The sequence below is a fragment of the Parasteatoda tepidariorum genome, chromosome 2, assembly GCF_982258835.1.
Source record: "Parasteatoda tepidariorum strain Cologne lab strain chromosome 2, Ptep-v5.0, whole genome shotgun sequence".
Classification (NCBI taxonomy): Eukaryota; Metazoa; Arthropoda; class Arachnida; order Araneae; family Theridiidae; genus Parasteatoda; species Parasteatoda tepidariorum.
In genome coordinates, this window is record NC_141756.1 from 17,747,339 (window position 1) to 17,773,136 (window position 25,798).

Genomic DNA, 25,798 nt, shown 5'->3' on the forward strand with positions numbered 1-25,798 from the left:
ATATCACATTGATTAAATAATTCTTCTGTCAAAAAAGGAAATTTACATCAAAAGTTCCACTCATTAAAATAAAAGTTTTTTTTTAAAAAAAAGGAGAAAGCAAACCATTTTTTATTGCAAACGATGTTTTTAATGTTTGCTTTTTTGGAGTGACTTTTCAAATTATCAATTTTATATTTTTCTGTTTGCCTTAATAAATCAATTTTAGCCATAGTAATGGAATTTTTTTCAATCTCGCGTTCTCGCAATTTATCCTTCTCTAACAAATCTGCATAAAAAAGTTATCATTAAGTGTGAATGAGAACTTAGGCGAAAAAAAGCGAGCACTGTTAAGGGTGGAATATATGTCTCGTTAACGAAATTTTGAGTAAGTAACAAATTTTAGATTAGCGGAAGTCTGAGAAAATATTATCGAAATATAAATTATTTATTAGCGGAAGTTCACGAATCAATGATCTTAAAATTTGAGGAAGTCTGCAAATTAGTAGAAGAATGTACATTTCATTTTGTATAATTGTACCTAATATAATTTCCTTAAGCATACATTGTATGTTGAGTCAGTGAATTTCTAAAGAAAGATTTAAACAATTCGTTAAAAAATATTAAAATTTCAATAAAAATTAGTCACATCCAATTTTGAAGGATAAATACAACATTTACTAGAATTGAAAAGCATCAAATTAGATTCTACATATTTACTTTTTGAAAGAAACACATGAAGAAATCCCTTTATACAAACAAAATATTATTTCAACTTTGCTCAATAGAGAAGGGCAAGAATATGAAGATGCTCTGTCGTTCTTAGATAAAATCTCAATCCAATAGACAAATATACTTTCGTAAAAAAAATAATACTGCTTGCAAATGCTAGTGTTTTATTTTAAAAATGTGATCGCTGAACAGCAGACCCAATTTTGGGTTTACCACAACTGATGTTCAACTCCACAGCCTAGTAATTTTTAACCTAATCCAGAAGATAAGGGAACTCCTGGATCAAATATTGAGAGAAACTTTGCCTTCGTGAAGTACTTTTAGATGGAACTATACCGTTTTTGCATTACATGGAGAGGAAAACCACGAAAATTTCTCTTGGTTAACCTGATGGCAAGGAGATTCTAACCAATGATCCGTACACCACTGAGAATATATTATGTCAGCACTGTGGTCGGTACAAGCCAGGTGCAGAATTCGAATCAACCTGTCAGGGCTGCGATTCGAACCCAGTTCACCTCATTCAAAGACGAACATTCTATCCACCGCAGTTCACACACTGTAATATGTACATTTTAGTATTAATACACATCACAGCATTGGACTCATTCCAACTTGAGTCTAATAAGCCATGTACTGCCTAGCACCCATTTTTGAACGCAAATAAATTAATTATTGACCTTTCTACATTCTTTCATACAGACAGATGGCATAAATCACTCCAAATATAAGATCCTCAACGATTCGCTGCCATGTGCCAATTAGAATGAAGGAAGGTAGAACAGGTTTAAAAGTTTTAAAGGGTTTTATTTTTTCTAGATAAAGGTTTTTAATCTAGATGTGAACACGTACCAAACAATGTGAGGCTTTTAATCAACAAAATGGAAAAAGCTGAAGTAGCCTGCAGCTTAACACACAAATAAAAAATTGCCTACTATTGCTTACGAGTAAAAAGTTAACTAAAATAAATAAAATTACTTTTTTAAATTTCTTGAAGTTCTTTACGTTGCAATTTTTATACTTCTGAGCTTGCGGTAGAGGTTTATTTCTCTTACATACGAGGGATACAATTTCTACTTTCATAAGATTTGAAGGTAATTCCGGCTGAAGCAGCTCCTATAACAGATCAAACAAATTTATCAAAAGATCTCATAACATTAATTTTTTAACATTAAATTACTTACAGAATTTGAAACTTACATTCATTTTAGTAAGATCAGGCTCTTCTGGTTTGACTGAAATCCTTTCATTAGAAGCCATGATTTCTTGATTTTCATCACTTAGATTATTTTCTTCTTTTTTAATTCGTTTATTGGATGGAGGATTTTTCTTTGGTGATTCAGAGCATCTCTAAAAAATAAAACAAACCATCAGTTGCGAGACATGAAAGTAACAAAGAAAATCTATAAAGACAGAAGATTATACATAGAACAACTTTATTCATAAAAATAAAGCAGCCAACAAATGAAACAAATTATAAATTGATAGTAAGTTAAAAATGATATTCTAATATTTTAAAAGTTTCTTAAGTCAGAAAATTCTACAAAACAAAATTATTTAAAACAATTTTATTCATAACAAAATGTATAATTTACAAATTTTATGTTCTTGATTCCCTATTTTATAATTAATGTTCTTGAGAGAACACAAGAATAAGGAAAAACAAATCAGCCCAAAAGAAATTTTTTTAATTAATATATGAACCAATATTACATTAATTAGTATAAGCAACAAAAAAATTAAACATTCTTAAAATTAAAATTGTTTATAATAATACAAATACTATAAAAATGATTAAATTTATCAAACTAGAAAAATAAAAATACCTAATCAGGATAGAAAATTTATTGTATATTTAAATGACAATTCAATTCTAAATAATTAATAGAAATAAAATTGTCAGAATACTTTAATTTAAGCCTTTTAACCAAATGTTTTACATTTACAAGAGATCCCTATTATTAAAAGCATTACTTTCAATAAACTAATTTTCAGATTGTAAACAAATAATGGTTTTATTTAAAAAAAAATGGTAAATTGTACTTTAATTATATTAATCAATATATTTTTATGGTAAAATCTGTTAAGGATAAGTTTTATTTTGACATGGTTTATAAATTTGAGTATTTCTTTATAAGATATTATTACAAACTGGGAAATTCAAAAAATGGAAAACTTTGTAGATTTTACAAGAGATTTGAGAAGAGAAGTTAACGAAAATAAGTATACTAACGTTTTCATTTAGAAAGAATGAAACATATTCTTACTTTTTTTTAAAGGTTAAAGCAAAGTAAGTTCTGGAACTTACTTAACTTTTAAGCCAAATTAAGGAAAAAAAATAAGTCTGCAAATAAAAATATCACTAGACTTAAAATTTGCATCTAATTTTATCAAAATTAATAGAAAACAAGAAATTAATATTCATTTTTAAGCTTTATCTTCATATTGAATATATGATTGCGAATATTTAATCTAAAAAAAAAGAAACCCTAAAAGAAACATCTTTAATCTTAAAAAAAGAAGAAAAAGAAACACCTTTTCTAATAGCTGTCTTCGTGTTCTGAAATTCGATGTAGGTTCTGTATTGAGTATTCTAACAGGCGATTTTTCATTTTCAGCAACTAATGATGCCTCAGGCTTTAATTTGCGAGTTTTCTCCAAAGAGTTTGCCACAGAAGTATCAGCTTTTAATTTAGGTGGACTATTAGGAATTTCCATCGGTTCATCAAATATGTCATCTAACTCACGTTTTACTTGAGCAGATAACGGTATTTCAGATAATTCCATCTCCTCCACAGCATCTGAAATTAGAGAGAAATTTTAAAATTAAAATGTTATGTTGGTTAATTAATTGATAAATAACTTCTTAATTAATTTACATTGTATGTTACTTATATAGTATGTTATTTATAAGCAACATATAATTTTTTACTACTTTTAAAATAAATTCAAATTATTATTAATTCATTAATTAATAGTCCTTACCGGCTCGAAAACTTGTAAGGTTTAAACTATTATCAATATCAGGTACAACACCTTTTGCCTGTTCAGAGCTGTAAAATATTTGAATCATATATTATATAACAAGTATACAGTAAAATCTTAAGAACTATTTTCAAATTTTTTTTTCTTCATATGTACATTTTAACATGAATTTGAAGTATTCGATAACAATGCTAAAATCATTTTAACATTGTCATTTTAAATCTCAAAGTTGTTTAATAGTGCATATAAAATTTATGTGCAGAATAAATTATATTGTATCTCATTCACAATGAGATTTGAATTCCAAATGATTTTTACAGACAGAATAATTTTGACATTCTAATCACTAAATTCCCATTTCTATATTTTCCGGAAATGTAGCTAAAATTGCATTTCTTGCAATGACTATTACTTTTCTTACATCAGACAGACTTAGAGTATCATAGAACAAACAGGCTATATAAATATCTAATCAAAAAGTCTTCATATATTCCATAGCCAAACATTTTTTAAACTTATTTTAATTGTCAGAAAGCAAAAATTATTTTGAACGTTAATTGTAACTCTAAACTTGATTTTTTAGAAAACTCAGCAATTTTTATTTTTAAAAACAACATTGCAAATGAATAAACTGATTCTCAGTGTTTATCTATTGCATGGAGAAACTTATTTATGGTGTTTTATTTTTAACTTGTGCTTATTTTTCTCTTCTTTTTCCTCTATTTCTCCCTTTCTCTCCATATATAAATATCTTTTTTTCTTATATTTCTGTTGAATCTTTATTTTTGTTCAGGTTTTCAGTCTACCCTTTTCCCTGTGTATCTGTCCCATTATATCTGATGAAGTAAGGCACATTCTTTCCAAAGTTTGCATTTTTTATACAGTAATATCGGGTCTAAAATCGAGTTAATAAGCAGTGGTAGAAGTACTTTAGTTACATTGCATTAGAGCTGCTCAATGGGCTATTGGCATTGGTCTTTTCTGATAATCCTATGCACTACATACACTTTCCAACCTACAAACATATTTATAAATTCTATAAAGTTAGAAAACATTTGTCTAAGGCTAGAGCGTAATGAAAATTCAAAAAACTTTTTACCATAAATAATAATATTGTTAGATTTTTTTTAATATAATAGAGAAATGCTAATAAATAAAATTATTCATCAAAATCAAAGCTAAATGCAATATCCCCTTGGATTTACAGCTCAATAATAATTGTCACAAATTAAATAAAACTCAAATAAATGGCAGAATTAAAAAACAGTGACGAGAATGTATTTTATACCTGACTATTCTCTCTTGTGTATCAGGTACATACACTTCACGAACAGACAAAGTCTGAGATTGTAAGTTTTGACCATTGAACATGGCGTCACCTAGGAAAGAAAATAGTGTTTAAGCTTTTAACAAGGAAAGTGAAATACAAACCCAATTTTTTTTTTTTTTTTTTTTGTTAACAGCAGGCACTGAACTTTCAGTCTTTACCTCGGAAGGTGACAGAAGTATTGCTCATTTGACGTTACCCATTGGGTACCTGTAAACCTAAATCTAGGAGATGAGCAACATTATACATGCCACACTACCACAGATACCCGTTCATAGAGTGGGCCACATTCATACATCACTCACAAGAGAGAACAACACACAGAGAGAAACATCCATGACCTAAGGGGGATTCAAACCCTCAATCATTGGCATAACAGTCAGGCACGCCGACCGCTTGGCCACTTGGCTGGCACGTAAACCCAAAATTAAATTTATAGTAAAATTAAAGATGATCCATCATCATCAAACTTTACTAATTATAATGTATGCATAATCCTAAAAAAAATTATTATAGGATATCGATTATTTTAAAAATTAAAGAAAACTGGTTTAATTAATAACTAAATATAAAAATACTGTTTTTCTATTAATTAATTATAGAAGTTTTTCCATTGTTTTTGTTATCTTATATCAGGGGTCTGTCGAGGCCGAATTTACTACCGTTTAGCGGTACCTTCACAAATTCAACTTTAGGAAAAACGGTAGTTTCACAAATTCAATTTTAGGAAAAACGGAAGTTTCACAAAATGCTTTTTCTTAAAATTTTATTTTTGTATCCCTTAAGAAACGATAAATCCATATTTTTGTGTTGATTTTTAATATAATTTTTAATTTTTCACAAATTATGTCTAAATTTTCACAAAATAGGTACCTTTCAGAAAAACCTAGACAGACCCCTGTATATATCTTAAATTCAGGACAGCCCAGGGTGAACCAAAGCTTTCCTTTGAAAAACTCACCATGTAGTTTCTCTTGATAACGATGATCCTTCAGTTTATAACTATTAGTATTGAAAAATTCTCAGTGTGTACAGTCTTCTCCAACAATTATTTTCTTTTATACCTCCAAGAATAGACCTTAAAATATTTTGCTTTTACCTACAAATGGGTCAAATTAGATTCTGTCAATGTCCTTGTTTCAGAGCCATAGACTTAAATAGATCTAACAGAAATTTTATTATTTTTATAAATTTATTCATTTATTTTTGCAAATTAATTAAACTGTGTTATAAGCCACAGAAGGGTTTTCTTTTGCAAATCCATTCTATTTGTTACTTCAGGCAGTGGTAATGTTTTTTACTTATATGAACAATTAATTTTAATTCCTAAGTTCATAAAAATAAAAACAATCATTTCAATACATAAAAAATACTAATTAAGAAGTTTCATAAAAAATATACATTGAAAACAGAACATACCCATACTAAATTTAGGATTGCAGAACTTTTCAGTAGAACAGTAAGCAACTGCTAAACCAACATCAGACTCTGGAATCAATCTCAACTTGTTCCTAAATAAAAGATGACCTAATTAATGCACACACTCATTGCTAATACTCAAAACAAATTTTTTTTTAAATATTAAATGACTTATAACTGTAAAAAAAAATAAACAATAATTTTTAAAAAATGATTGTACAATAAAAAGATTGTATACAGTTAAAGATAGCGTAATAATAGAAGCCAAACTTTTTGATATAACAACAGGGTTCCCACTCTATGATGAGATTAAAATTCAAGGACTTTCCAGGACTTTTCAAGGACCTCAACAAAAATTTTCAAGGACCTTAATCTAAGACCAATTTTAAAAATTATTCTCTTCTATTTTACTAGAAGCCACAATGCTTGTTGTGGCAATAATTAATTTCAAATATAATACCTAAATGCTTTGCCTATATAGAGAGAAGAGAGTATATGTATTATGGACTAAAATTTTTATTTTTTTAAAAACAACCCTACTGGTTTTACAGATTAATTCACAAAATCATTTTCAGCACAATCTATCACTAATGGTAATGAGGTGTTAATGGTGAAATCCTTTAATCCTGTGTATTTCCATGTGAAGGCTGCATGAAAGACAGAGCTAAATCTTAGGTATTCCATAACCCCCTCCTCTCCTCGATTAAACATCGTTTCTGAAATTATTCATCCATAATTTACACAACCTTCTCTAAATGTTATGCAGCAACAATTCTTTCTGAAAATAAAAATTAGAAGGAACATATCCCACCATGTTTAAAAGCATTATTCGTTATGTGTAATCCACAACTGCCAATGAATATGACCTGGTGGGAATATTTCTCTTTTAATTCACACTGAAGCTTCTAATAGAATTTCCAATTGACATAGGGTCCATCCATGGATAATTGAAGTATTTTAGAGAGCTTTTAACCATCATCCATGCATTTGTAAAAAAAGGACAAAATATTTTCTGCAGTTCCATGACCCATAAATTGGGAGGTAAGATACTTAGTGCAAACTTTATTATCAATTCCTTACCATAATGTCCATCTGCTTAGATTGTAGAGACTGATTTAACGTCTCATCAAAGAGTACAGTGTAGCAATCAACATTCTTCAGCTCATTTATAAGAATCCCTTTGAAGTATAGTGCCAATCCAAAGGAGCCCAAATAGGCTCACTTTGTGGCACTACAAAATAATTGTCTCGCTATACAGCTATCTGCAAACATTTTGGAGAACAATTTACTAATCCCTTCACAGGAGTTACATGAATAATTACTAGTGATGCACTTCAGACTCCAGAGAATTTCAGCATCAAGCACATTCCTTTTGACCAGATAAGAAGACAATGTTACCTCGGCCACTAAAGTTTCTGTTTCCCATGGGGCATACGATGTTGAAGGAGTATTTACACCAGATGAATTAGATGTTGATGTCTTTGGAAAAAGAGAACTCAGGGCATGAGACTGCTTTTTTGTTTTACCTTTCTTTGATGTGTGATTTCAGAGCAGATTCTTCCATTTTCACGATATCGATCTCCTTCATGCATAATCGGCACTTGGCTCTGAACTTCTTTTCGGGCATCGATAAAATCCATTCTTAATAAGCTTGATTATCCATCCATTGGGGATTAAAATAGCACTTCCCAGGCATAACTAGTCTAAACTACATAACACAAATACGAAGCCGTGCCTTTGCGAATACGCTTTACAATAAAGTTTTGAAATGACGCAAACGTAAGGAAAAGTGCGGATGGTAAAACGGCAAATTTATTGAAAACTACAAGGTACATATTGTTACGAAATTCGAGAGTATTCCAGTTTCGATAAGAAAAAAGAAGATCTAAGCATATGCGACAGAAGATGAAGCGGAGTCTCGCCCCGAACGCATTGATTGTTTGCTGTGCTCCGCGCGATTGGCAGACACCAAGACGCTAGGCCTGGTTAGAAACGGTGGCGTTAAAAACCACGTGAGAGAGCTCGGGAACAAAACAGAAAGAACGAGAAAGATCCGCGGGTGTTTTATAAAAAGGGCCTCCGGCAGTATTGGACAAATTCAAGGACCTATCAAGTTTTTCAAGGACCTAAGACGTTTTTCAAGCACTTTCAAGGACCTAAATTTAGCCAAAAAAAATTCAAGGACTTTCAAGGACTCTCAAGGACCGTGGGAACCCTGAACAAGAAACTGGAAGGAAAAAAAAGCATTATTTTTGCCTTTTAATTCATAAATTGACTTGCCCACAATTTATAGATATTTTTAATTACAAATGTTGCATTCATTTAGTTCTGTTATTTATGATCTCCCATATAAAATTTTATTATTATTTTGCTTCATGAAAAGTGCAAAAACTGTGTGAAAATGCTTCACCCATGGATAAGATCTTAACTTAATAAATAAAAATATGGTAAGTACTATAGAAAATAATGAATATTGTAAATAATTTTATAAAAAAAATATTATACCAAACATATACTTGCAACACTCTCTGTAACATATTGATTTTTTTTTTTTTTTTAACATTCATTTCATAAATATAAAATTTGAATTCAGATTTTAAATTTGTGTAAAACCCAAAATTAGAAATTTATCTGCAATAGTACACATTTTTCTCCACTCATGGTTTCAAATATTTACAAAAAAAAATAATAAAAAAATAAATAAACAAAATTTTTGCTTCTTTTGTTTTGTTATTTATTTTTGCTTCAATTATAGCAGTAATGATTTTCACAGGAATTGCAGATTATAACACTTTCTTAACAAGGAGTTCAAAAAGACTAGAAATTTGAGTATATTCATAATGGGAAACTTACTTCCAATTTGAAGAGCAGTAGTATTTGTACTTATGTGTCAATACACATAAATGCCACAAATGCCTGAAGCCTACTATTTTAGTCATAGAAAAAAGCATTTACTTATTTTGAACTTTAAATGCTGATATGTTTTTCAAATGTTTTTAAAATAATTTGTAAATATTAATAATTTATTTAGTAAACAAACTAATTGTACATATTAATAATTTCTTGTAAGAAAATTAATAATTTATTAAAAAAATTAACTAATAATGTAACATCAAATTGTTATTTAAATAATATCATAAAAGAATTGTTTAAATATTAACATAAATAAGCTATTTTTTTACTTATTATACGTGTAATAAGCGAAAATAACTTATTCCGATGAAACAATAATAACTTAAGTTTCTAGTTTGTAACACTCTAACAGTATATAACAACATTATTTTGAATTACTGACTGAAACATTTCTTTACATCATACATTGTAAGAAATCTCAACTTAGATTTTAAAAACTATATTATATGTAATAAATGAGTTATACAAATTGGAGTCATAAATAATTAGCCAATTTTGAAAGTTAAATAGAGTTTCATAAAATTATCACTTGATAATTTCATGAAATCAATGAACAAACTTAAGAAAATCTACCAATCATTTAAACTTATCTTTAATCTGTATCATCAACTAATTTAGAAAACAATTATTTAAAAAAAAACTATGATATTTAATATTCCGCTACAAAAATAAATTAAGTTCAGATATTTTCTTCAGTTCTCATATATTTGTACAAGATTCTTATAAAATATTTTTTTAACAGGGTGCGTAGCCAAATTATTCAACAAAAAATAAAAACCTTTTAAGCACTTTTTAAGCACTCTAATAATATTTTTAAGCACTTTAAAAGAATATCATAATCAGGCTGGGTTGGAAAGTTTTTGATAATTGACGGTTTTAACAGTCATGTCAAAAAAAAAAATTCATTTGGCATTGTTTTCGGCAATTGTCAAAATTTTTTAATCATGTAAATCGAATGGCATTTTCATAAGCTACTGTCTGACGATGCGCCGAAATAGATTGGGGTTGAATTAATTGTGAAAACATTGAATAGAACAATGTGAACAGTGTCTTTCTGCAAAATTCGTAGCGAAAATCAACATGGTAAAGGAAAAATCTCAATTTGGAAAAGGGCTCTCTAAAGGCTTTTAAAAAACGAAAATAGAAATTAAGCACTTTTTAAAAATGCTACGCACCATGTTTAAGAGTCAAAATGTTCTTGCCAAATAAATTTACGTATTTATTTGGCATAGATTTTCCCCAAATCAATAAATGTCAAGATACAGATGTTTATCTGCTTATTTTATATTTAAATGTATCTAAAGGACTTACGACTGCAGTATAGATAAAACATCTGAAAGGGTTTCTCTGCCTATAACTTGACTGAATTCTTTAGCAGGTTCAATGACACAACTACCTTCTTCAGACAGAAGATCAGAAGACACTTTTTCAGACGAAAGTATGGATGCATTACCACCACCAAGCACAATACCAAGATGCAATTTCTTAAACTGAATGGGAAATAAAACAGAGATTTATTATTTATATTATTAAAATCACTCTAATCTCTCTATTAGAGCATAAATTTAAACATTTTAGACTTAAGGAATAAAAGATGAAATCTGAAATACGAGAAGAATAGAAGGTATTTTTTAAATAACAAATCATGAATTACTTCTGCTTTATCATTATATTACTATTATACATTATATGAGATATATTACTATTATACTATTAACTTCCTTATGAACTTCTGTTAAAAGCTCGTAAAAAAGTTATTCTATTTTTTGATAACAGTATTTTTGTTGTTGATATTAAAGTCTTAAAGACTTTTTAAAGACTTAATTAAAGAAAATTTGAGTAATAATAGTTAATAATCATTAAATTGAGTTAATAATCATTAAAGATGTTAAATTTATAGTGTTATATAGTACTATAGTGTATTATAGACAATTTCAATGACCAAAAATTACCTTGTGCTATGTAGACTAATGCAAAAAACAATGTGAATATAAAACACAAATCAAGTATAGAAATGGAGATTGGTTTTCTAAAGAAGAACCTTCCTCAGTGACTGAACACCAAATGACATTAGAAAAGTAAAGAGACAAATTTGTGTAAAGTGGTTTAACCAGTCAAGACAGAAGAACAAGTTTGAACAGGGTAATAAAAAGGGTGATACCAAGAAACAGGTGAAGGGGTTTGGCAGAAACCTCAAGGGACAAAAGATTAAATTAGACTAGATTTCCATTTATTGGAAAAAGGTGGGTTCATTACCTCAATTACACATACTGGTGGCTGAATAGTTAGCATGCCTAATTGCGAAGCCAATAGCTGCAGGTTCGAATCCCCTACAGGGTATGGATGTTTCTATGTTGCCCTCTGTTGTGTGAATGTGGCCCACCCTATGAACAGGTATCTGTGGCAGTGTGCAAGGGTAATGTTGCTCGCCTCCGTGACTTGGGTTTACAGGTGCCCAACGGGTAACGATAAATGAGCAACACTTCCAGCATCTTCTAAGAAGAAAAACAATAGTTCGAGCCTGCCGTTATTTAAGAAAAAAATTTACACATACACACATTATTTTTCACTCAAAATTACAGGATAGGGCTTCTATCACAGCTTTTCATCTCACTCTATTTGTGGACAGATATTTTGCCTTTCTCCATGTCTTTCCTATTTTTCTTTTCTTTCAATTTGTTTAATATCATCCTGCACTAAATATTTTTAGGTCTTTCTCTTTTTCTACTGCATCAAAAACTTGTTTCACTTTAAATTTTTCAGGTTTACGTAGAACATGACCAATTCATTTCAGTTTATATTTTATAATTTCCAGATCAATTAGTTTTCGTTTTGCTTTTCTAAGGATTTCTGCATTACCTAATTTAGTAGAATAATACTAAGAAAGTAAAAGACACGAGTGAAAGCCTTTTGCGAACGATTTTGGAAATTTGCTATATAATAGACATCATCAATTATACATCCAAATGAAGAGAAGGAAAAAAAAACAGGCTTCTAAGAGAATCTTTCATTTACAGCAACAATGCAGGAAAAATCTGGTTTCAGAGGACATCCCCTTTCCTAATGCATGAATAATTTTCGCCTTAGCCTTTTGATTCTATTGATAAAAGATAGAATCAAAAAACTTATTTGATGGAAAAATGTCTAGTAAACAATATTTTTTTTTAAAAAAAACTTCTTTTAATACTTTTTAAAATTTTCAAACAAGACTTTTTTTTTTAAAAACTTTTATCATTTTAATTTAAAAAATAGGAAGATGTAACAGCATTGATAAAATAGGTTCAGAAATTTACTAGTTTTAAGCTTTTAAAATAGTTATAAAAATTATCCACTAAATTTTAAAAAAAATTATTGCAAGTGCAAATTCAACTTAAAAAGACCTATTCAAAAAATAGCAAATACTAAGGTTTTGAGCTTATAGTTATTGAGAAAACAACTAATGAACTTCCCTATAAACTAACACTGAAAGCAGCTTTGGGAATTTTCAAGAAGCGACTAGTATTAAATCGTTTGTTTGTCCAATATATGACAGATCACACTGGCACAAAATTCTTGTCAGCGTGGCTTAGATGGTTATTACCTGGAGAAATGTAATTACGGTCCCATCACTCAAAAGCATTAAAAGCACATGAATAAAATATTCAATTCCTTTTCTATGAGTTAAGAATTAATAAGTAAATATTGGAAAACATTTTAAATGAGATTTAACAGAAAATTCAATATTTATTAAGAAAAAAGAATTATATCTTGAATTTGAAGAAATGTTAAGAATTTTTACTTTTTCATTGACGGACTATAATTATGCTATTATCTGTTAAAGACTGTTCACGTAGTGACTATAATTACAAAATGATCATTTTTGCCAAAAAAATTCAAATCTATTTCATTTCTTTTATTAAAATATTCATATTTTTTAAAAGTAAGTTATTACATTCTGTACAAATCAAAAATATTGTACTTGCTAGCAAATTTTTTGAAGAAAATCAGGAGACAGTATTTACATACAATAAAGTCACTCACAGATTTTTAAAGGTAAAATAACACGAATTGACCCTAAAAGAAATGACACTGCAATTAAACTTTAAGGAGAGTGTTTTTCATAACCTGGAAGTTATATTTTATTCAACTAGAGCCATTGACAGTGTTTCAATGGCACTTTTCATACTGGTTACAGAAATTGCACAAAACATAACACATTATTGGGGACACATACGTGCGAGAGAAAATATACAAATTATTCTAAGAAAAATTGCTTATATTAATTAGACAGTCATACTATATCAGAATATGTATGCATTTATCGCTGTAGCACTTTCATAACATATAACACAGTGAATTACATAAGTTTAAAAGTGTGTTAGAAACAAGAGATACTAATGACATTTTACCTATACTTCGTTTTTAAAAATATAATACAATACAAAATGCATCTAATGCATATTTTTTTTATCATTTAGAATATTTTAAGCAAAACACATCATTAAATAATGAAAATAAATATTTTAATAAGAAATATTGATAATGGAAGCAAAATTTAACAAACTGAGAAAATAACCAGTTAGATATTGCACATAACTTGTTTAATTGATAAGTAATGCATTAAATTTAACAATATGATTTCTAATACTGTACTTCATTTTGTTCACATTTGTTCTTCATTTATATTAAATTTTGTTTGCCAAAAACAGATTACTGAAATATGTTTTACATCATATAATTTTGTATAAACAGTTACAAAGTTAAATTTATAAAACAATAAGTTGATAATTTCAAAGAACAATTTGGTTTAATGATTCGAAGAAAATTGATTGAAAATGATAAAATGTGGGGGAAAAATCCACTTGGTGGGTATAAAGATGGGTTTTTTCAAGTGGGCCTAATCTGAAAAATCCAACTAGGTTTTTCGTGCTGGGTCCACCTTTTCAAAACCTGCTTCAGTTCAGATCAAATGTCCCAAAGATAAAACTTTTTAATAAATACCTTGAAAACATTTACATCAAAACTGAACAGGATTTAATTAAAAGTGTACAATATGCATACATTAATGTCGAAGAGGAGATAGGTGGGACTATTTAATGCAATTTTACCTTTATCAATTAATTTCTAATTCAAAATTATCAATACATTCTTTTCTTAATATTATGAAATAGTTGATAAATAAATCCACTAAATGACTAAAAAAAGTGATAAATTTTGTTACCAAAAATATAAGACGAACTGAAAACTAATGAAAACATTTGGTCAAATATCCGGTTTTACAAAATCATTTTATTGATATTAAAAATGTATTTTTTTAACCAATACTATGAAACAAATGATTTGCTTAGAATTTGTCTAATTTTTTAAAAAGAAATTGAGATTTAGAAATATATATATTAATTTTCTCTAAATTTTCTTTAAAAAAAATTTCATCAATAAATTAATTTTAACAGTAAAATTAAGCTCTTATAGATAAATTTTTTGTTAAATGATGGATTAAGTTTTAAGATAAAGGAAGGAGCAGAGGCTTAAAATAGAAGTTTACTTGTTTCTCATCCAGGAAGAAAAAATTCTTATTTTCAAAAAGTGACTTTCTTTGGTTATTGATATCAAACGACACCACATCCTTATCTATGAGAGCTTCTCCAATGGGTGGAATATACCTATAGCAAAAATAAAATTAATTAAAACATTTAAAAAAACAAAAATTTTGTTTGAAAATGAAAATTGAAATGAGATTTTGCTAGAAGAACGAATATTTTGCCATCCAAATGTTCAATTCAAAAAATTTAACTATTTAATTTTTTTTTTAAAGTTTCTGGAATAAAATTTATCTGATATTCTTAGTTCATTTTTAAAAACATGAGATTTTTCTAGAAAAAATAACTTAAACAATTTTTTTTAGTACGAAACACTTTAACATGTACAAAACCATGTATAAGTGATGCAATATATAAATTATATAAACATACAAGGGGGGGGGGGAGAATATAGAACCAACTAAAGGGAAAAAAAAAGTTTTTTTACTTGAATTTTGAAAGTTTTCTGAAGGAAGGTAAATCCTTATTTAGTTATAAATTATTATGTTAGATATTTCACTCAAATTTCCTTTTAACTGAGTGAGAAAAGTTTTACAAAAATTTTATTACAGCATGCAAGCAATGAACTTTTTCTGGCAAATGGAAATTATTGCTTTATATTATAGAAAACAGAATTGCTTCATAATTCAATATCAATTTTAGAGAAATTAAGCATTCTCTAAAATGGCACGACAGACCTGGGATCGCTCAAGCCTTCAAAGGATTCATTTTTAGACGTCTCTCCGTTTGACCACTGTCCACGAATTTTGGTTTTCAGAATCTCTATATATTTCTTGAGACAGTCAATCCATCTAAATAAATCCCCTACACCTAGTTCCTATAGGTTTAGCTAAAAATAGTTTTCATTAGTTGTGATCTTTATGCTCACTTATTAGTTTCTTGGAATTTCAAGTATTTCATGACATCAGTCTCCATAAAGCTTTTAATTCCTTTGCCTCCCACCTCAATTCTACCACAAATACTTCTTGGAACTTTTCTCTCAAAACACCTCCCCATCTCTCGATTTTAATGCTCATATCTCAGGTGTATATAATAAAGAGATCTAAAAGTGTTTTATATAAAAGAAATTTAAGTTTTTAACTTCAAAAAACATGATCTTTGAGGCTGTAAAAACTTGTGTTTGCATTTGTGATTCGTTCATATATTTCTGAGGTTTTCTTTTCTATTTTCTTCAATATTTCTTAATTATTTTTCATTTATATATTGTCGAGTGTCAGTAGCTCAGGGGTAGAATTCGCTTCTATAAAGCCGAAGGTCCTCGGTTCGATCCGGGAAGCGGACACTAATTTTTCTATTTCGTTTATGAGCATTCCAGAAGCTTCTGGAATGTTCAGTCTATGTCATTTCCTCTTTCGTTGTTCCTAGGAAGCTTCTAGAACATTCTGTGATAGTATAAAAGCGATCCCGTGATTGTAAAGAGGAGTTCTTCTGGGCGCAGACTGGTTCCCGGTGTTTGTAAATTCCTGATGTTAATAAATTATCAAAACCTCATCTTGTGATCTTCACTAAATCTAAACACTTTAACGTGACAATATCATCTTTATTGTTCCAAACATCTTCGAACAAATATGTTGAACAGTAAGCTGAAAATATCACAATTCCACACTTTTTGCATAATATTAAGTAGTTGCCATGTTGCAAGTTGTAATTTAAAGTTTTATACCTTTTACTGATTATATTAATAGATTTGTATATATTTTATAGAATAGTAAGTAAAGCAAGCAGTGAATCTTTTCGTAATATAAAAATTGTATTTCTATTATAAATCATTTGAATTAACTTCATTTTAAATAACTCCATAATTAAATTGTTTTATTCAAGTAAAATTTTTTATTCTTTAATAATAAATATTCTACTATAGATATATTGATTTCTTATTGCAATTTTTATTCATGAACAAAATTTAAAAAGTAAATTGACCCAATTTGTATAGCTATAGAAAATTAGTTGGTTTTTAAAAACAAACTAATTATTTGAATTTAATGTTGTACTCACAATGCTACAAGAGTGGGCAGTTTAAACACATAAACAAATTAGGTAATGTACGTAAGTTAATCAAATGGTGTAATAATCTAAGACTGATGCATATAAAAAAAAGAATCTGAAAATCAAGGGACATGTGTTTACGTAAAGAAGGCAAACCCCTGGCAGATAAATCAAATTAACCTACAAAAGAAAGTATATTTTAAAATTTAACTCATCCTTGAAAATGTGCACTATTTAGATAAAGATGATAGTGATGCACAATTTCATAATTGATAGAAATATTAAAAATCGAAATATTTAGAATATATAATATATATGCAATAAAGTCAATACTAAAATACCATAGAACAAAAAATACTTACTGTTTTGGACAAATAATCTTAGAAGAAGTAGTTAGGCTATTTAATAAGTCAACAAAATAGTCAGGCTTGACTATAGGTTTAGCTGAACATAAACAGCATAATGCCTGAAAAACAATTATTTAAATGCTTGAATGAAATAAGAGAAAAAAAACTTAAAAGTATGAACATCAGTGAACATCAAGTATTTAATATTTTCTCGTAAATTTTAATTTTCCTCTTTTTTGCAGTGAGGTAAAAAAAATTATAATTTACTTTATTAAGATTGAAAATATAGTTATAATCTTTCATAATTTAAAAATTTCAGAACTTAAAAGCACAATTAATTTTTAGAATGTAATATTCTATCATCAATTATATATATAGTTAATTTACTGATAAGTTGCTAAAATGAAAACAATAAACAAGAAGAAAACTAAAATCAAATATTTAAATTACATTAAAATTCCATAAAAAAAACTCTTAATTTATTTATTCATTCAATTTCATTATTGTCTAAAATTTCAGAGTTTTATCAACTTGGAATAGTATCTTAAAGTAAGAAATCTATCAAACCAAGAAATTTTAAAATCTTATTTTGAATTAATAATAGTCTTTCAAAAATATCAAAAAAATATCAAAAAATTTAATCTCACTGATGAAACTCATCAAATTATCTTATACAGTTTAAAATAATAGCTTGAAAATTTTAAAATGATGAGAATTTTAGATTGGCTATTATTCCAGGTGATAACTAAAAGTGCAAAATTTGTGTCTGATGCTTATAAAATAGATTGAAAAATTAGTCTGTTTGGTGATTTATTAAGACTGGTAATAAATTGCAAATTAAGCTATAAAGCTTCATTACTTTACTTTTAAGTGTAAAACTAAATTCAAAATATTTTTTAAATGACACACGTAAATTTAAAAAACAGCAAAACAGTCAAGATTGTAATAACCAGTCTTTAAGAAATATGTAGCAACACATCATATAAAGTCACTATACTGCAAACATTGAATGTTGTAAAAAAAGAAAGATGAAAATAAAAAGAGATTGGAGATGTTATTAGTGACATGTTCTGAAAACGCAACGAACAGCCAATATTATCAAACTAATACTGGGTAAAAATGTTCATTGTTATTGGCTAAAATAGTAATTACTTTTATGGTCACTTTGACTTCAGACATAACTAAATGTGAACAGGATGGCTGCCATTCTGATACAAAATGTCCTCCAAGGCTATGAATAGTCTTTTTAAGAGTTCTCTTTCCTGATACATCTAAACATGAAGTAGTTACCACTAATGGAAGCTTACAAACTCTAGATAAAATTAATAAGTTTATTTTAATATCATCTCACAGAATATCTTTTGATACATTAAATACATAAGTAAATAAACAAATAAAATAATAATTTTTTGATGCTCATTAACTTATTGAGTTTTTTTTCTTATACAGATATTATACTGTAAACAGATTACATTACAGATATTATTACATATACAGATTACTATATAGACAAATATAAATCAAAATACTAAAGAATCACATAATTGCTTTGTTTTTTTTATACCATGTTAAAACTTGAAAAAGTTATTATTCCTGTTAGTGCAAAATTTTAAAATTAGCATAACTTTCAACAGCCCAAGTCTATGTTTTAGATTCCGCAGAAAATAAACATTTAATAACTTGCTTATTTGATTCCAGATCTGAATACTCATTCACATCACAGCATTGTTGATTTAAAATGTAAAAATTTTTATCGACCAGCCATCACTGGGATTTGAGCCCGGAGCACCTCATTCGAAGGCAAACGCTCATCACGGCTCCAGGCAATTGTAAAACCTTTTATTTGCCTCAGTATGGGATTATGAAGTCTGTCAACACAACTTCAAAATTTAGAGTAGTGTTTGATGTTTCTTGCCATTTATCTACTCAAATTTTATTAAATTCTTTATTGGGTAATGGTTTTGTTGTGCAGAGAGATTTATTTTCTATTCTTCTTTTCTTCAAAATCCAAGAAATTTCGGTTTCGTCTCTAATATTGGGAAAATGTATACACAAACATTAACAAATTTACCAGTGTCAAAGATATTAATGAATTGTATGGAGAAATGATTCTAATTCAAAAAAAAAATTTTTTTAATGGCGGGCACTTGGAGCTATTGTCCATTGGCCACAAAAAGTGCCAGAACTGCTAATTCTCTTTTCGTTACCCAGTGGGCACCTGTGGCGAAGCCACGGCGGTGGAACAGCGTCGCCCACGTCACACTACCACAACCCGTTTATAGGGCGGGTCACATTCACACACAAAGGAGAAAGGACATAGAACACAGATAGAGGGAAAGAAACATCCATGCCTTGCCCGGGATTCGAACCCAGAACCTTTCTGATGCAAGGACAGTTCCCTGCCCCCTACACAGACTGGTCGGCCTAATTCAAAAATAAACGTGCATAAATTGAGAATCAAACTTATAATACTTTTTCAGCAACTAGATGTTCGCATCAAATTGCTATTGATAATAGAAATGAAAATCCTATTGTTTCTGATATAGATAATATTCATATTAACGATGTATTGCAAAATTTCGATTATTTAGAAAATGTAATAATTTATTGTTCTAAACTCAATGAAGTATTGGTATCAAGGGGTTTTCACTTAAGAAAGCGGCATTCAAATTGTAAACAATTAATAAAAGAAATTTCGCCAAATGAAAATGAACCATCTGTCACAGACATCTGTGCAGATAATTCTTCAAAAATATCAGATCTTAAATGAAACTCAAATTCTGATAACTTTGTTAAAGTTGATTTAAAATTTGAACCTCCCTTTACCAAACAAAATATTCCTTCCACTCATCATGTTTATTTGATCCATTGGGATTATTATCTCTTAGCACAAATCTAATTAAGATGATAAATTGCCCTCTAAATAGCACCAAAAGTAGGTTAAATAGCAGAAAGAATTTATTTGCACACAAATTAAAATACCTAAATGGTTGCATATTTATAGTGATGATATTGAGTTACATTTGTTTAGTGATTTGACAGAGCTGGCATATGCAGCCATACTGTATAGCAAGAAATAATATAAATTGTATAAATATAAACTTAGCAGGATGTAATAAATGTAACTTAGTAAATTGTATAAATGCAAATTGCAAAGATAGCAATAATTAAACAAATTTCAATCCCAAGATTAGAGCCATATGTTACATTATTACTTGCTAGAATTATCATATTGATTTTGAATAATTTTGTTAAATAAAATGTCACAAAGCATCTGCTTGGTGTCATTCAAAGGTCGTATTGGTATCGCTTGTTTCTTATCCACATGACCTCAAATATGCTAATTAATAAGTGCAGATATTTTAAGTTATGAAATCAGACACAAAAACGTACTTTCTCTGAATAAACATACCTTTTTTGACAGATTCGAATTTCTGTTCCCCGAAATATATGAGATATGGGAAAAACGGTCCCAATAATTCGGTCAGGAGAGCGATCTGAAGTTTTGACAACTTAATGTTAATTCTTGGGTATTTGGTTATATCTCGAAAACTTTGTTAGCCAATTGAAAATTGTTTGCATAGAATTATAATATTTGTTTGTCCTAAGATACTTCCATGCAAAAAATAACCTTTATAAAATATTTATTATTTTTTATTAATTATTTAATAATGGTCGAAATACTTTGAATTGTAAGGTATACAATTTTTAGTATCATTTTAAAGAATACAATTTTACATGGCAAAGTACAAAATTTGAGCAAAATCAATAGCATAGTTCCTGAGAAATCGAATTTTAAATATCTGACTTTTTTGAAATTCAATTTCTCAGAAACTACTCACCTGCCTTTGCTCAAATTATGCATTGTAAAATTATATTCCTTAAAATGATGCAAAAAATTGTATACCTTACAATTTAATTTTTTTTCCGACCATCATTAAATAAAAAAATAAATATTTACTAAAAGTTATTTTTTGCATTGAATTACATTTGGAAAAACAAATTTATGGGCAACACTTTTTCAATTCGCTTAAAAAGTTTTTGAGTCATAGCGAAATATGCAAAAAGTGAAATTAACATTAAGGGGTCCAAACTTTGGACCACTCTTCCGACCAAACTATTGGGACCATATTTCCCAGACTGTGACTAACCCTTATATTTTGGAGGTCAGAAATCCAAATACAGGCAGCAGTTTGCAAGAAACTCACAGAAGGGGATCAATTTGGAGGGTATAACTTGTAACCATCTCCCGGAAAACTACATATTCTTTTTTTTTTTAATTGGCATGTTTAAAACCCATTTGGTACCCTGGCGATTATATATAGCTGGCAGAATATATCATCATACGGAATGATCCCAATCTTTTCCTTTTTAGCTATGAAATTATCAAATGAGCAATTTTTGGAGCTTCCATTCACTACATTTTAATCTGAAGTTTTGGTAACACTTACTTTAGTTAGAGCTCATAATTGAGAAATATAATGAGTAACATTGCTTCGTGACACAAAAAATACTTTTTTTATACCAAATTACAGAAAATAAATAGAAAAACAGAGAGCAAAAATAAGTTAAGTAATGTTTTTAAACAACACCCTTTTACCTGTATTCACTTTCAAATTGACCAAATTTAACAACATCATTATCCTGCAGTTCAACTTCAATTGATATTCGGACACCATTTTTAAAAGTACCATACTTGGAACCTTCATCTCTCAAAAATAAGGAAGATGGTTTTAACGGATTTCCCTGTAAATATGAATTTATAAATAATTCTGTACAATAAAAAAAAACAAATTTTCAGAAAACAAATTAAAATTAAAGGTACCAAATTTTCTTCTGGATGTTTAACACTTAAAACAGCATGTTTGCGGCTAACGGAGGGATCATTTGTAATCATCAAAGTTGCGTCTTTCCGTCCGACAACCACTTCCTCATTAACTAAAATGTACTGCTCCAGATGTTCTATAAGAAAGAAATAAGAGTATTAGAAGAGGTAAACAAATGCGATTATTATTTTTTCCAAATTCTAACTAATGATTAGAACAAAGTTTAAGATATCTAGAAAACAAGCAAATTTATTCTAAATTCAACCTTTCTTGACATTTACTAATTTCCACATGATATTATATGTTATTTCACGCCGTATTTTAAATATTTTCGTATATTCCTCACAAATAAAGAGAATAAAACTCAAAATATCTCATTCGCGCATTACATTTCAAACACTTTTTTTATTTACAAAATTTGATTACTTGCTACGCTTCCATGTGTCTATTTTTGTTCAGCTATTTCGTTCAGCAATTTGTTTGTTAACCGATCTCAGAAAGAATCCCAGTTAAAGGCATCATTCACACTGCATACGATTTTTCTAAACGTGCCCACGTAGATGATTTTTGTTAGTTTACCCGCGCTAAATTGCTGAAGAATATTTCTTCGCCAATAGCGATAAATAATTCTACAAAGTTGCTGCCTTTGCTACCTTAAGAGCGTCTTTATCTCCGCCCCTAATGATGTGTAATACACTAGGATGCGCTGCAAGCTTTTTAATGCCTATACTTCCGGGGTAATGTTTCCGGCGTATTTTGAAGTCAATTGGCTCACAACGTGATCAATTGTTTTGAGACTCTTGAGATGTATTTCTTGTATACATGTATTCATTACCTAATTTATAATTTGTGTTAAAAAGAATCTTTATTAAAATCGTCATTTGAAGACCTGTCATTTCAAGATGGGAGAATCGTCATTTGAAAAAAAAAAGAACCGTTATAAAACACTTCTTACCTTGTCAACAATATACAAAATTCGAAATTTAAACCTAAATGATAATTTGTAAAGAAAATCTCCCTACTCGGCGTATGATGGTGCACGGATTGCAACAAGAACAGTATTATAATACTGTTCTTGTTACTGTCCTGATTTGGCCTCTTTTTGCGTGTCTATAGACACGCAAAAAGAGGCCAAATCAAGTCTGCTAAAAAAGCGAGCTCTACCTAAATCTAGCAACCATGTCATATTTTTAAACAATTCATCGATAATGGATGGTGTTTTCAGTAGAAATGTAAGCAATAACAATTTCGAGCTGTATGCCTGCTCTAGTACCAGTTAGAACGTTTGCTGCTGCTTACTACATGTTATTCTACGAGGCGATATTTTCAAACGGATAATTTTGTTTTCAATAAAAGAAATAAATTAGATAACTTCTGAGCTCAAATCTGCCGTAAGATAGATATTAATGCTAGTATATAATTCTGGTGAGTTTGAAGTGAAAATTTGCTTTAGTTATTTAGAGACATACTGTTAAAAAAAAGGTGACATGGTTGCTAGATTTTGAATAACTTGCTTTTTTGTCAGTCTTGATTTGGCCTCTTTCCATAAGTTTATTACTGTTTGTTCTTGTTGCAAGCTGTGCACCATCTTACGTTAGTGTTAACACTTTTAGCATTGTAAACGCAAGTAATAAGTAATCAAATACATGTGGCAAGAATCTCAAAACACAATGATGCCAAATGACCTTAAATTACAACGGAAACAGTAATCCGGAAATTTAGGCGGTACCGAGCTTGCAGCGTTCCCTAGTGTAGAAAACACCATCTATTAGAAACAGATTTTCACTTTAAACTCAACAGAATTACTTGATATCATTAATATCTTATGAAATACAGCAGATTTGAGCTCAGAAATTATGTAATTTATATATTTCATTAAAAACAAAATTATTTGTTTGTAAATATCGCCTAGCAGAGCAGCATAAGCTGTAGTACGCAGCTGTATACTTTCTAACCGGAAATAGAGCAGGTTAAGAGCTCGTAATCGTTGTATACATTTATATTGAGAACACCACCCATACAACGAACATAGACAAAATTTATTTTGGGTTTAAAAAATGGGAAATAAAGCGCTTATTGTTCTAAAACAGAAACGCAATTAAAATTTTTCGATGCGTCTTATTTATTAAATTTTATTACGTTTTTGTTTTTCTAGTTATAATTATAATAATTGTTTAATTTTATTTAGTTATAAATATGCTTTGTTTTCTTTATTAACAGTTTTGCTTTGTTCTACCTGAAGAAGTTTCTAGAAAAGATTTAGGAAAATATTAGCGTGTGGAATACGACTATGATTAATAAACGTTGTTCATTATTCTTAATTATGGGATGAATAGAGAGATTTTCATTTTTTTTTTAAAGGATAAGTGCCACCTTGCAGTATGCATTACGCTGGTATGTCTTTTTAAGGTTTGACAGTAGTTTGTAGAGATTCCTGGCAACTACTTTTAACGTTAGTTTAAAAAAGAAACGCGGATCTAACGCAACTAATTTTTCGAATTTGATAGGTACAAATGGGCATCCAGTGGTTACAGATCCGGAGGGGTTCGCGTTCGATTTTTTGATTCCGCTAAAGGCCTGTTTACACGGTCCAAGTTCTTGAATCCAAGAAATTGGACGGATTTCTCTATCCAAGAAATTGGATGATTCGTTGACACTATCCAAATTCTTGAATGTCACTGATTCGTTAAAGAAAAACTTGCGCATACGCATTGTTCCTATTCAACATTATAAAATAATACTTACATAAGTTTAAAATTGCTAAATAAATTCAAATAAAATCATAATAACACAAATAAACCCCAACAGATTAATTTATTTGGACTAAAATATATGAAAACAGACAGCTAAATGACATAATTTACTACCTGCTTGTTGACGTCGCGAAACCTAAGAAGCTGATTGGTTAAGGGAGAAAAAACTTGGATGTAAAGTAGAACATGCTCTGCATTCGTCCAAGAAGTTGGACCAAGTTCTTGGATGATTGTTTACACGATCCAAGCTCAAAGCAAAACGAAGTTTCCATCAATATCAATCAATCTCTGTCCAAGAAATTGGATCGTCTAAACAGGCCTTAAGATCCACTGAGTACATGCGATATACGTGCTCGTAAAATAATGGAATGGCTCTGTGGAATCCTGCCGTCAATCACTGATCAGTACCATGGGAACAGGGATCTGGAGAAAATTTTCTTTCCCAGATCCTCATGCCCGTGGATGTTTCCCATATGGCCGCCAATAGCCCATTGTGCAGCTCTACAGCGATGCGGTGTAAATCACCTACGTATCCAAAATAAATTAACACATATTCTAATGACTCTTTATTTTTTAATGTGAAAAAATTCATGGAATTTCTATAAGTTACTAAGCAGATCTATTTCTTCGAATCTAATAAAGCAACATCCTCATTTTTCCCTTTCTTCTCGAAAGTGTTTTAGAATGTTTTTCTACTATCAAGAGCTTTTTTAAGAAAAAATCGAAATCACAAATTTAACCTTAATCATAAGATGGCGAGGAAAACAGTCTCTTAAATTTAATAAGACATCAGCGTTGGGAATAATGGTCGATGACTCTATCAGAAATATTATCACTCTGAGGAATATCGGACAAGTATATATTATGTAATGTTATTTAACATTAAAACAAAACAAAAAAAACGACAGTGTGGTGAACACCAGGCAATTGTTACACTTTCCAGAAATATGCA

At 29.1% G+C, this 25,798-nt stretch overlaps 1 protein-coding gene across 2 annotated transcripts in view; it reads right to left on the reverse strand.

The window, feature by feature from the left end:
* nbs (nibrin) overlaps positions 1 to 22,694 on the reverse strand; it is a 32,104-nt gene extending 9,410 nt beyond the window's left edge. The window contains exons 1-13 of one of the 2 annotated variants that reach the window (XM_016054889.3): positions 22,520 to 22,694; positions 22,093 to 22,229; positions 21,868 to 22,013; positions 18,420 to 18,579; positions 17,283 to 17,386; positions 14,880 to 14,997; positions 10,667 to 10,845; positions 6,443 to 6,534; positions 4,985 to 5,075; positions 3,697 to 3,764; positions 3,247 to 3,512; positions 1,912 to 2,061; positions 1,690 to 1,827 (exon numbers count right to left, since the gene is read on the reverse strand). In XM_016054889.3, the coding sequence (XP_015910375.2) occupies positions 1,690 to 1,827; positions 1,912 to 2,061; positions 3,247 to 3,512; positions 3,697 to 3,764; positions 4,985 to 5,075; positions 6,443 to 6,534; positions 10,667 to 10,845; positions 14,880 to 14,997; positions 17,283 to 17,386; positions 18,420 to 18,579; positions 21,868 to 22,013; positions 22,093 to 22,164 (1,584 nt within the window). In that variant the 5' untranslated portion in view covers positions 22,165 to 22,229; positions 22,520 to 22,694. Of the gene's footprint in view, positions 1 to 1,689; positions 1,828 to 1,911; positions 2,062 to 3,246; positions 3,513 to 3,696; positions 3,765 to 4,984; positions 5,076 to 6,442; positions 6,535 to 10,666; positions 10,846 to 14,879; positions 14,998 to 17,282; positions 17,387 to 18,419; positions 18,580 to 21,867; positions 22,014 to 22,092; positions 22,230 to 22,358 lie in introns of both variants that reach the window. The other variant, XM_016054888.4, reaches the window with a different exon arrangement.
* Positions 22,695 to 25,798: the final 3,104 nt, after the last annotated feature.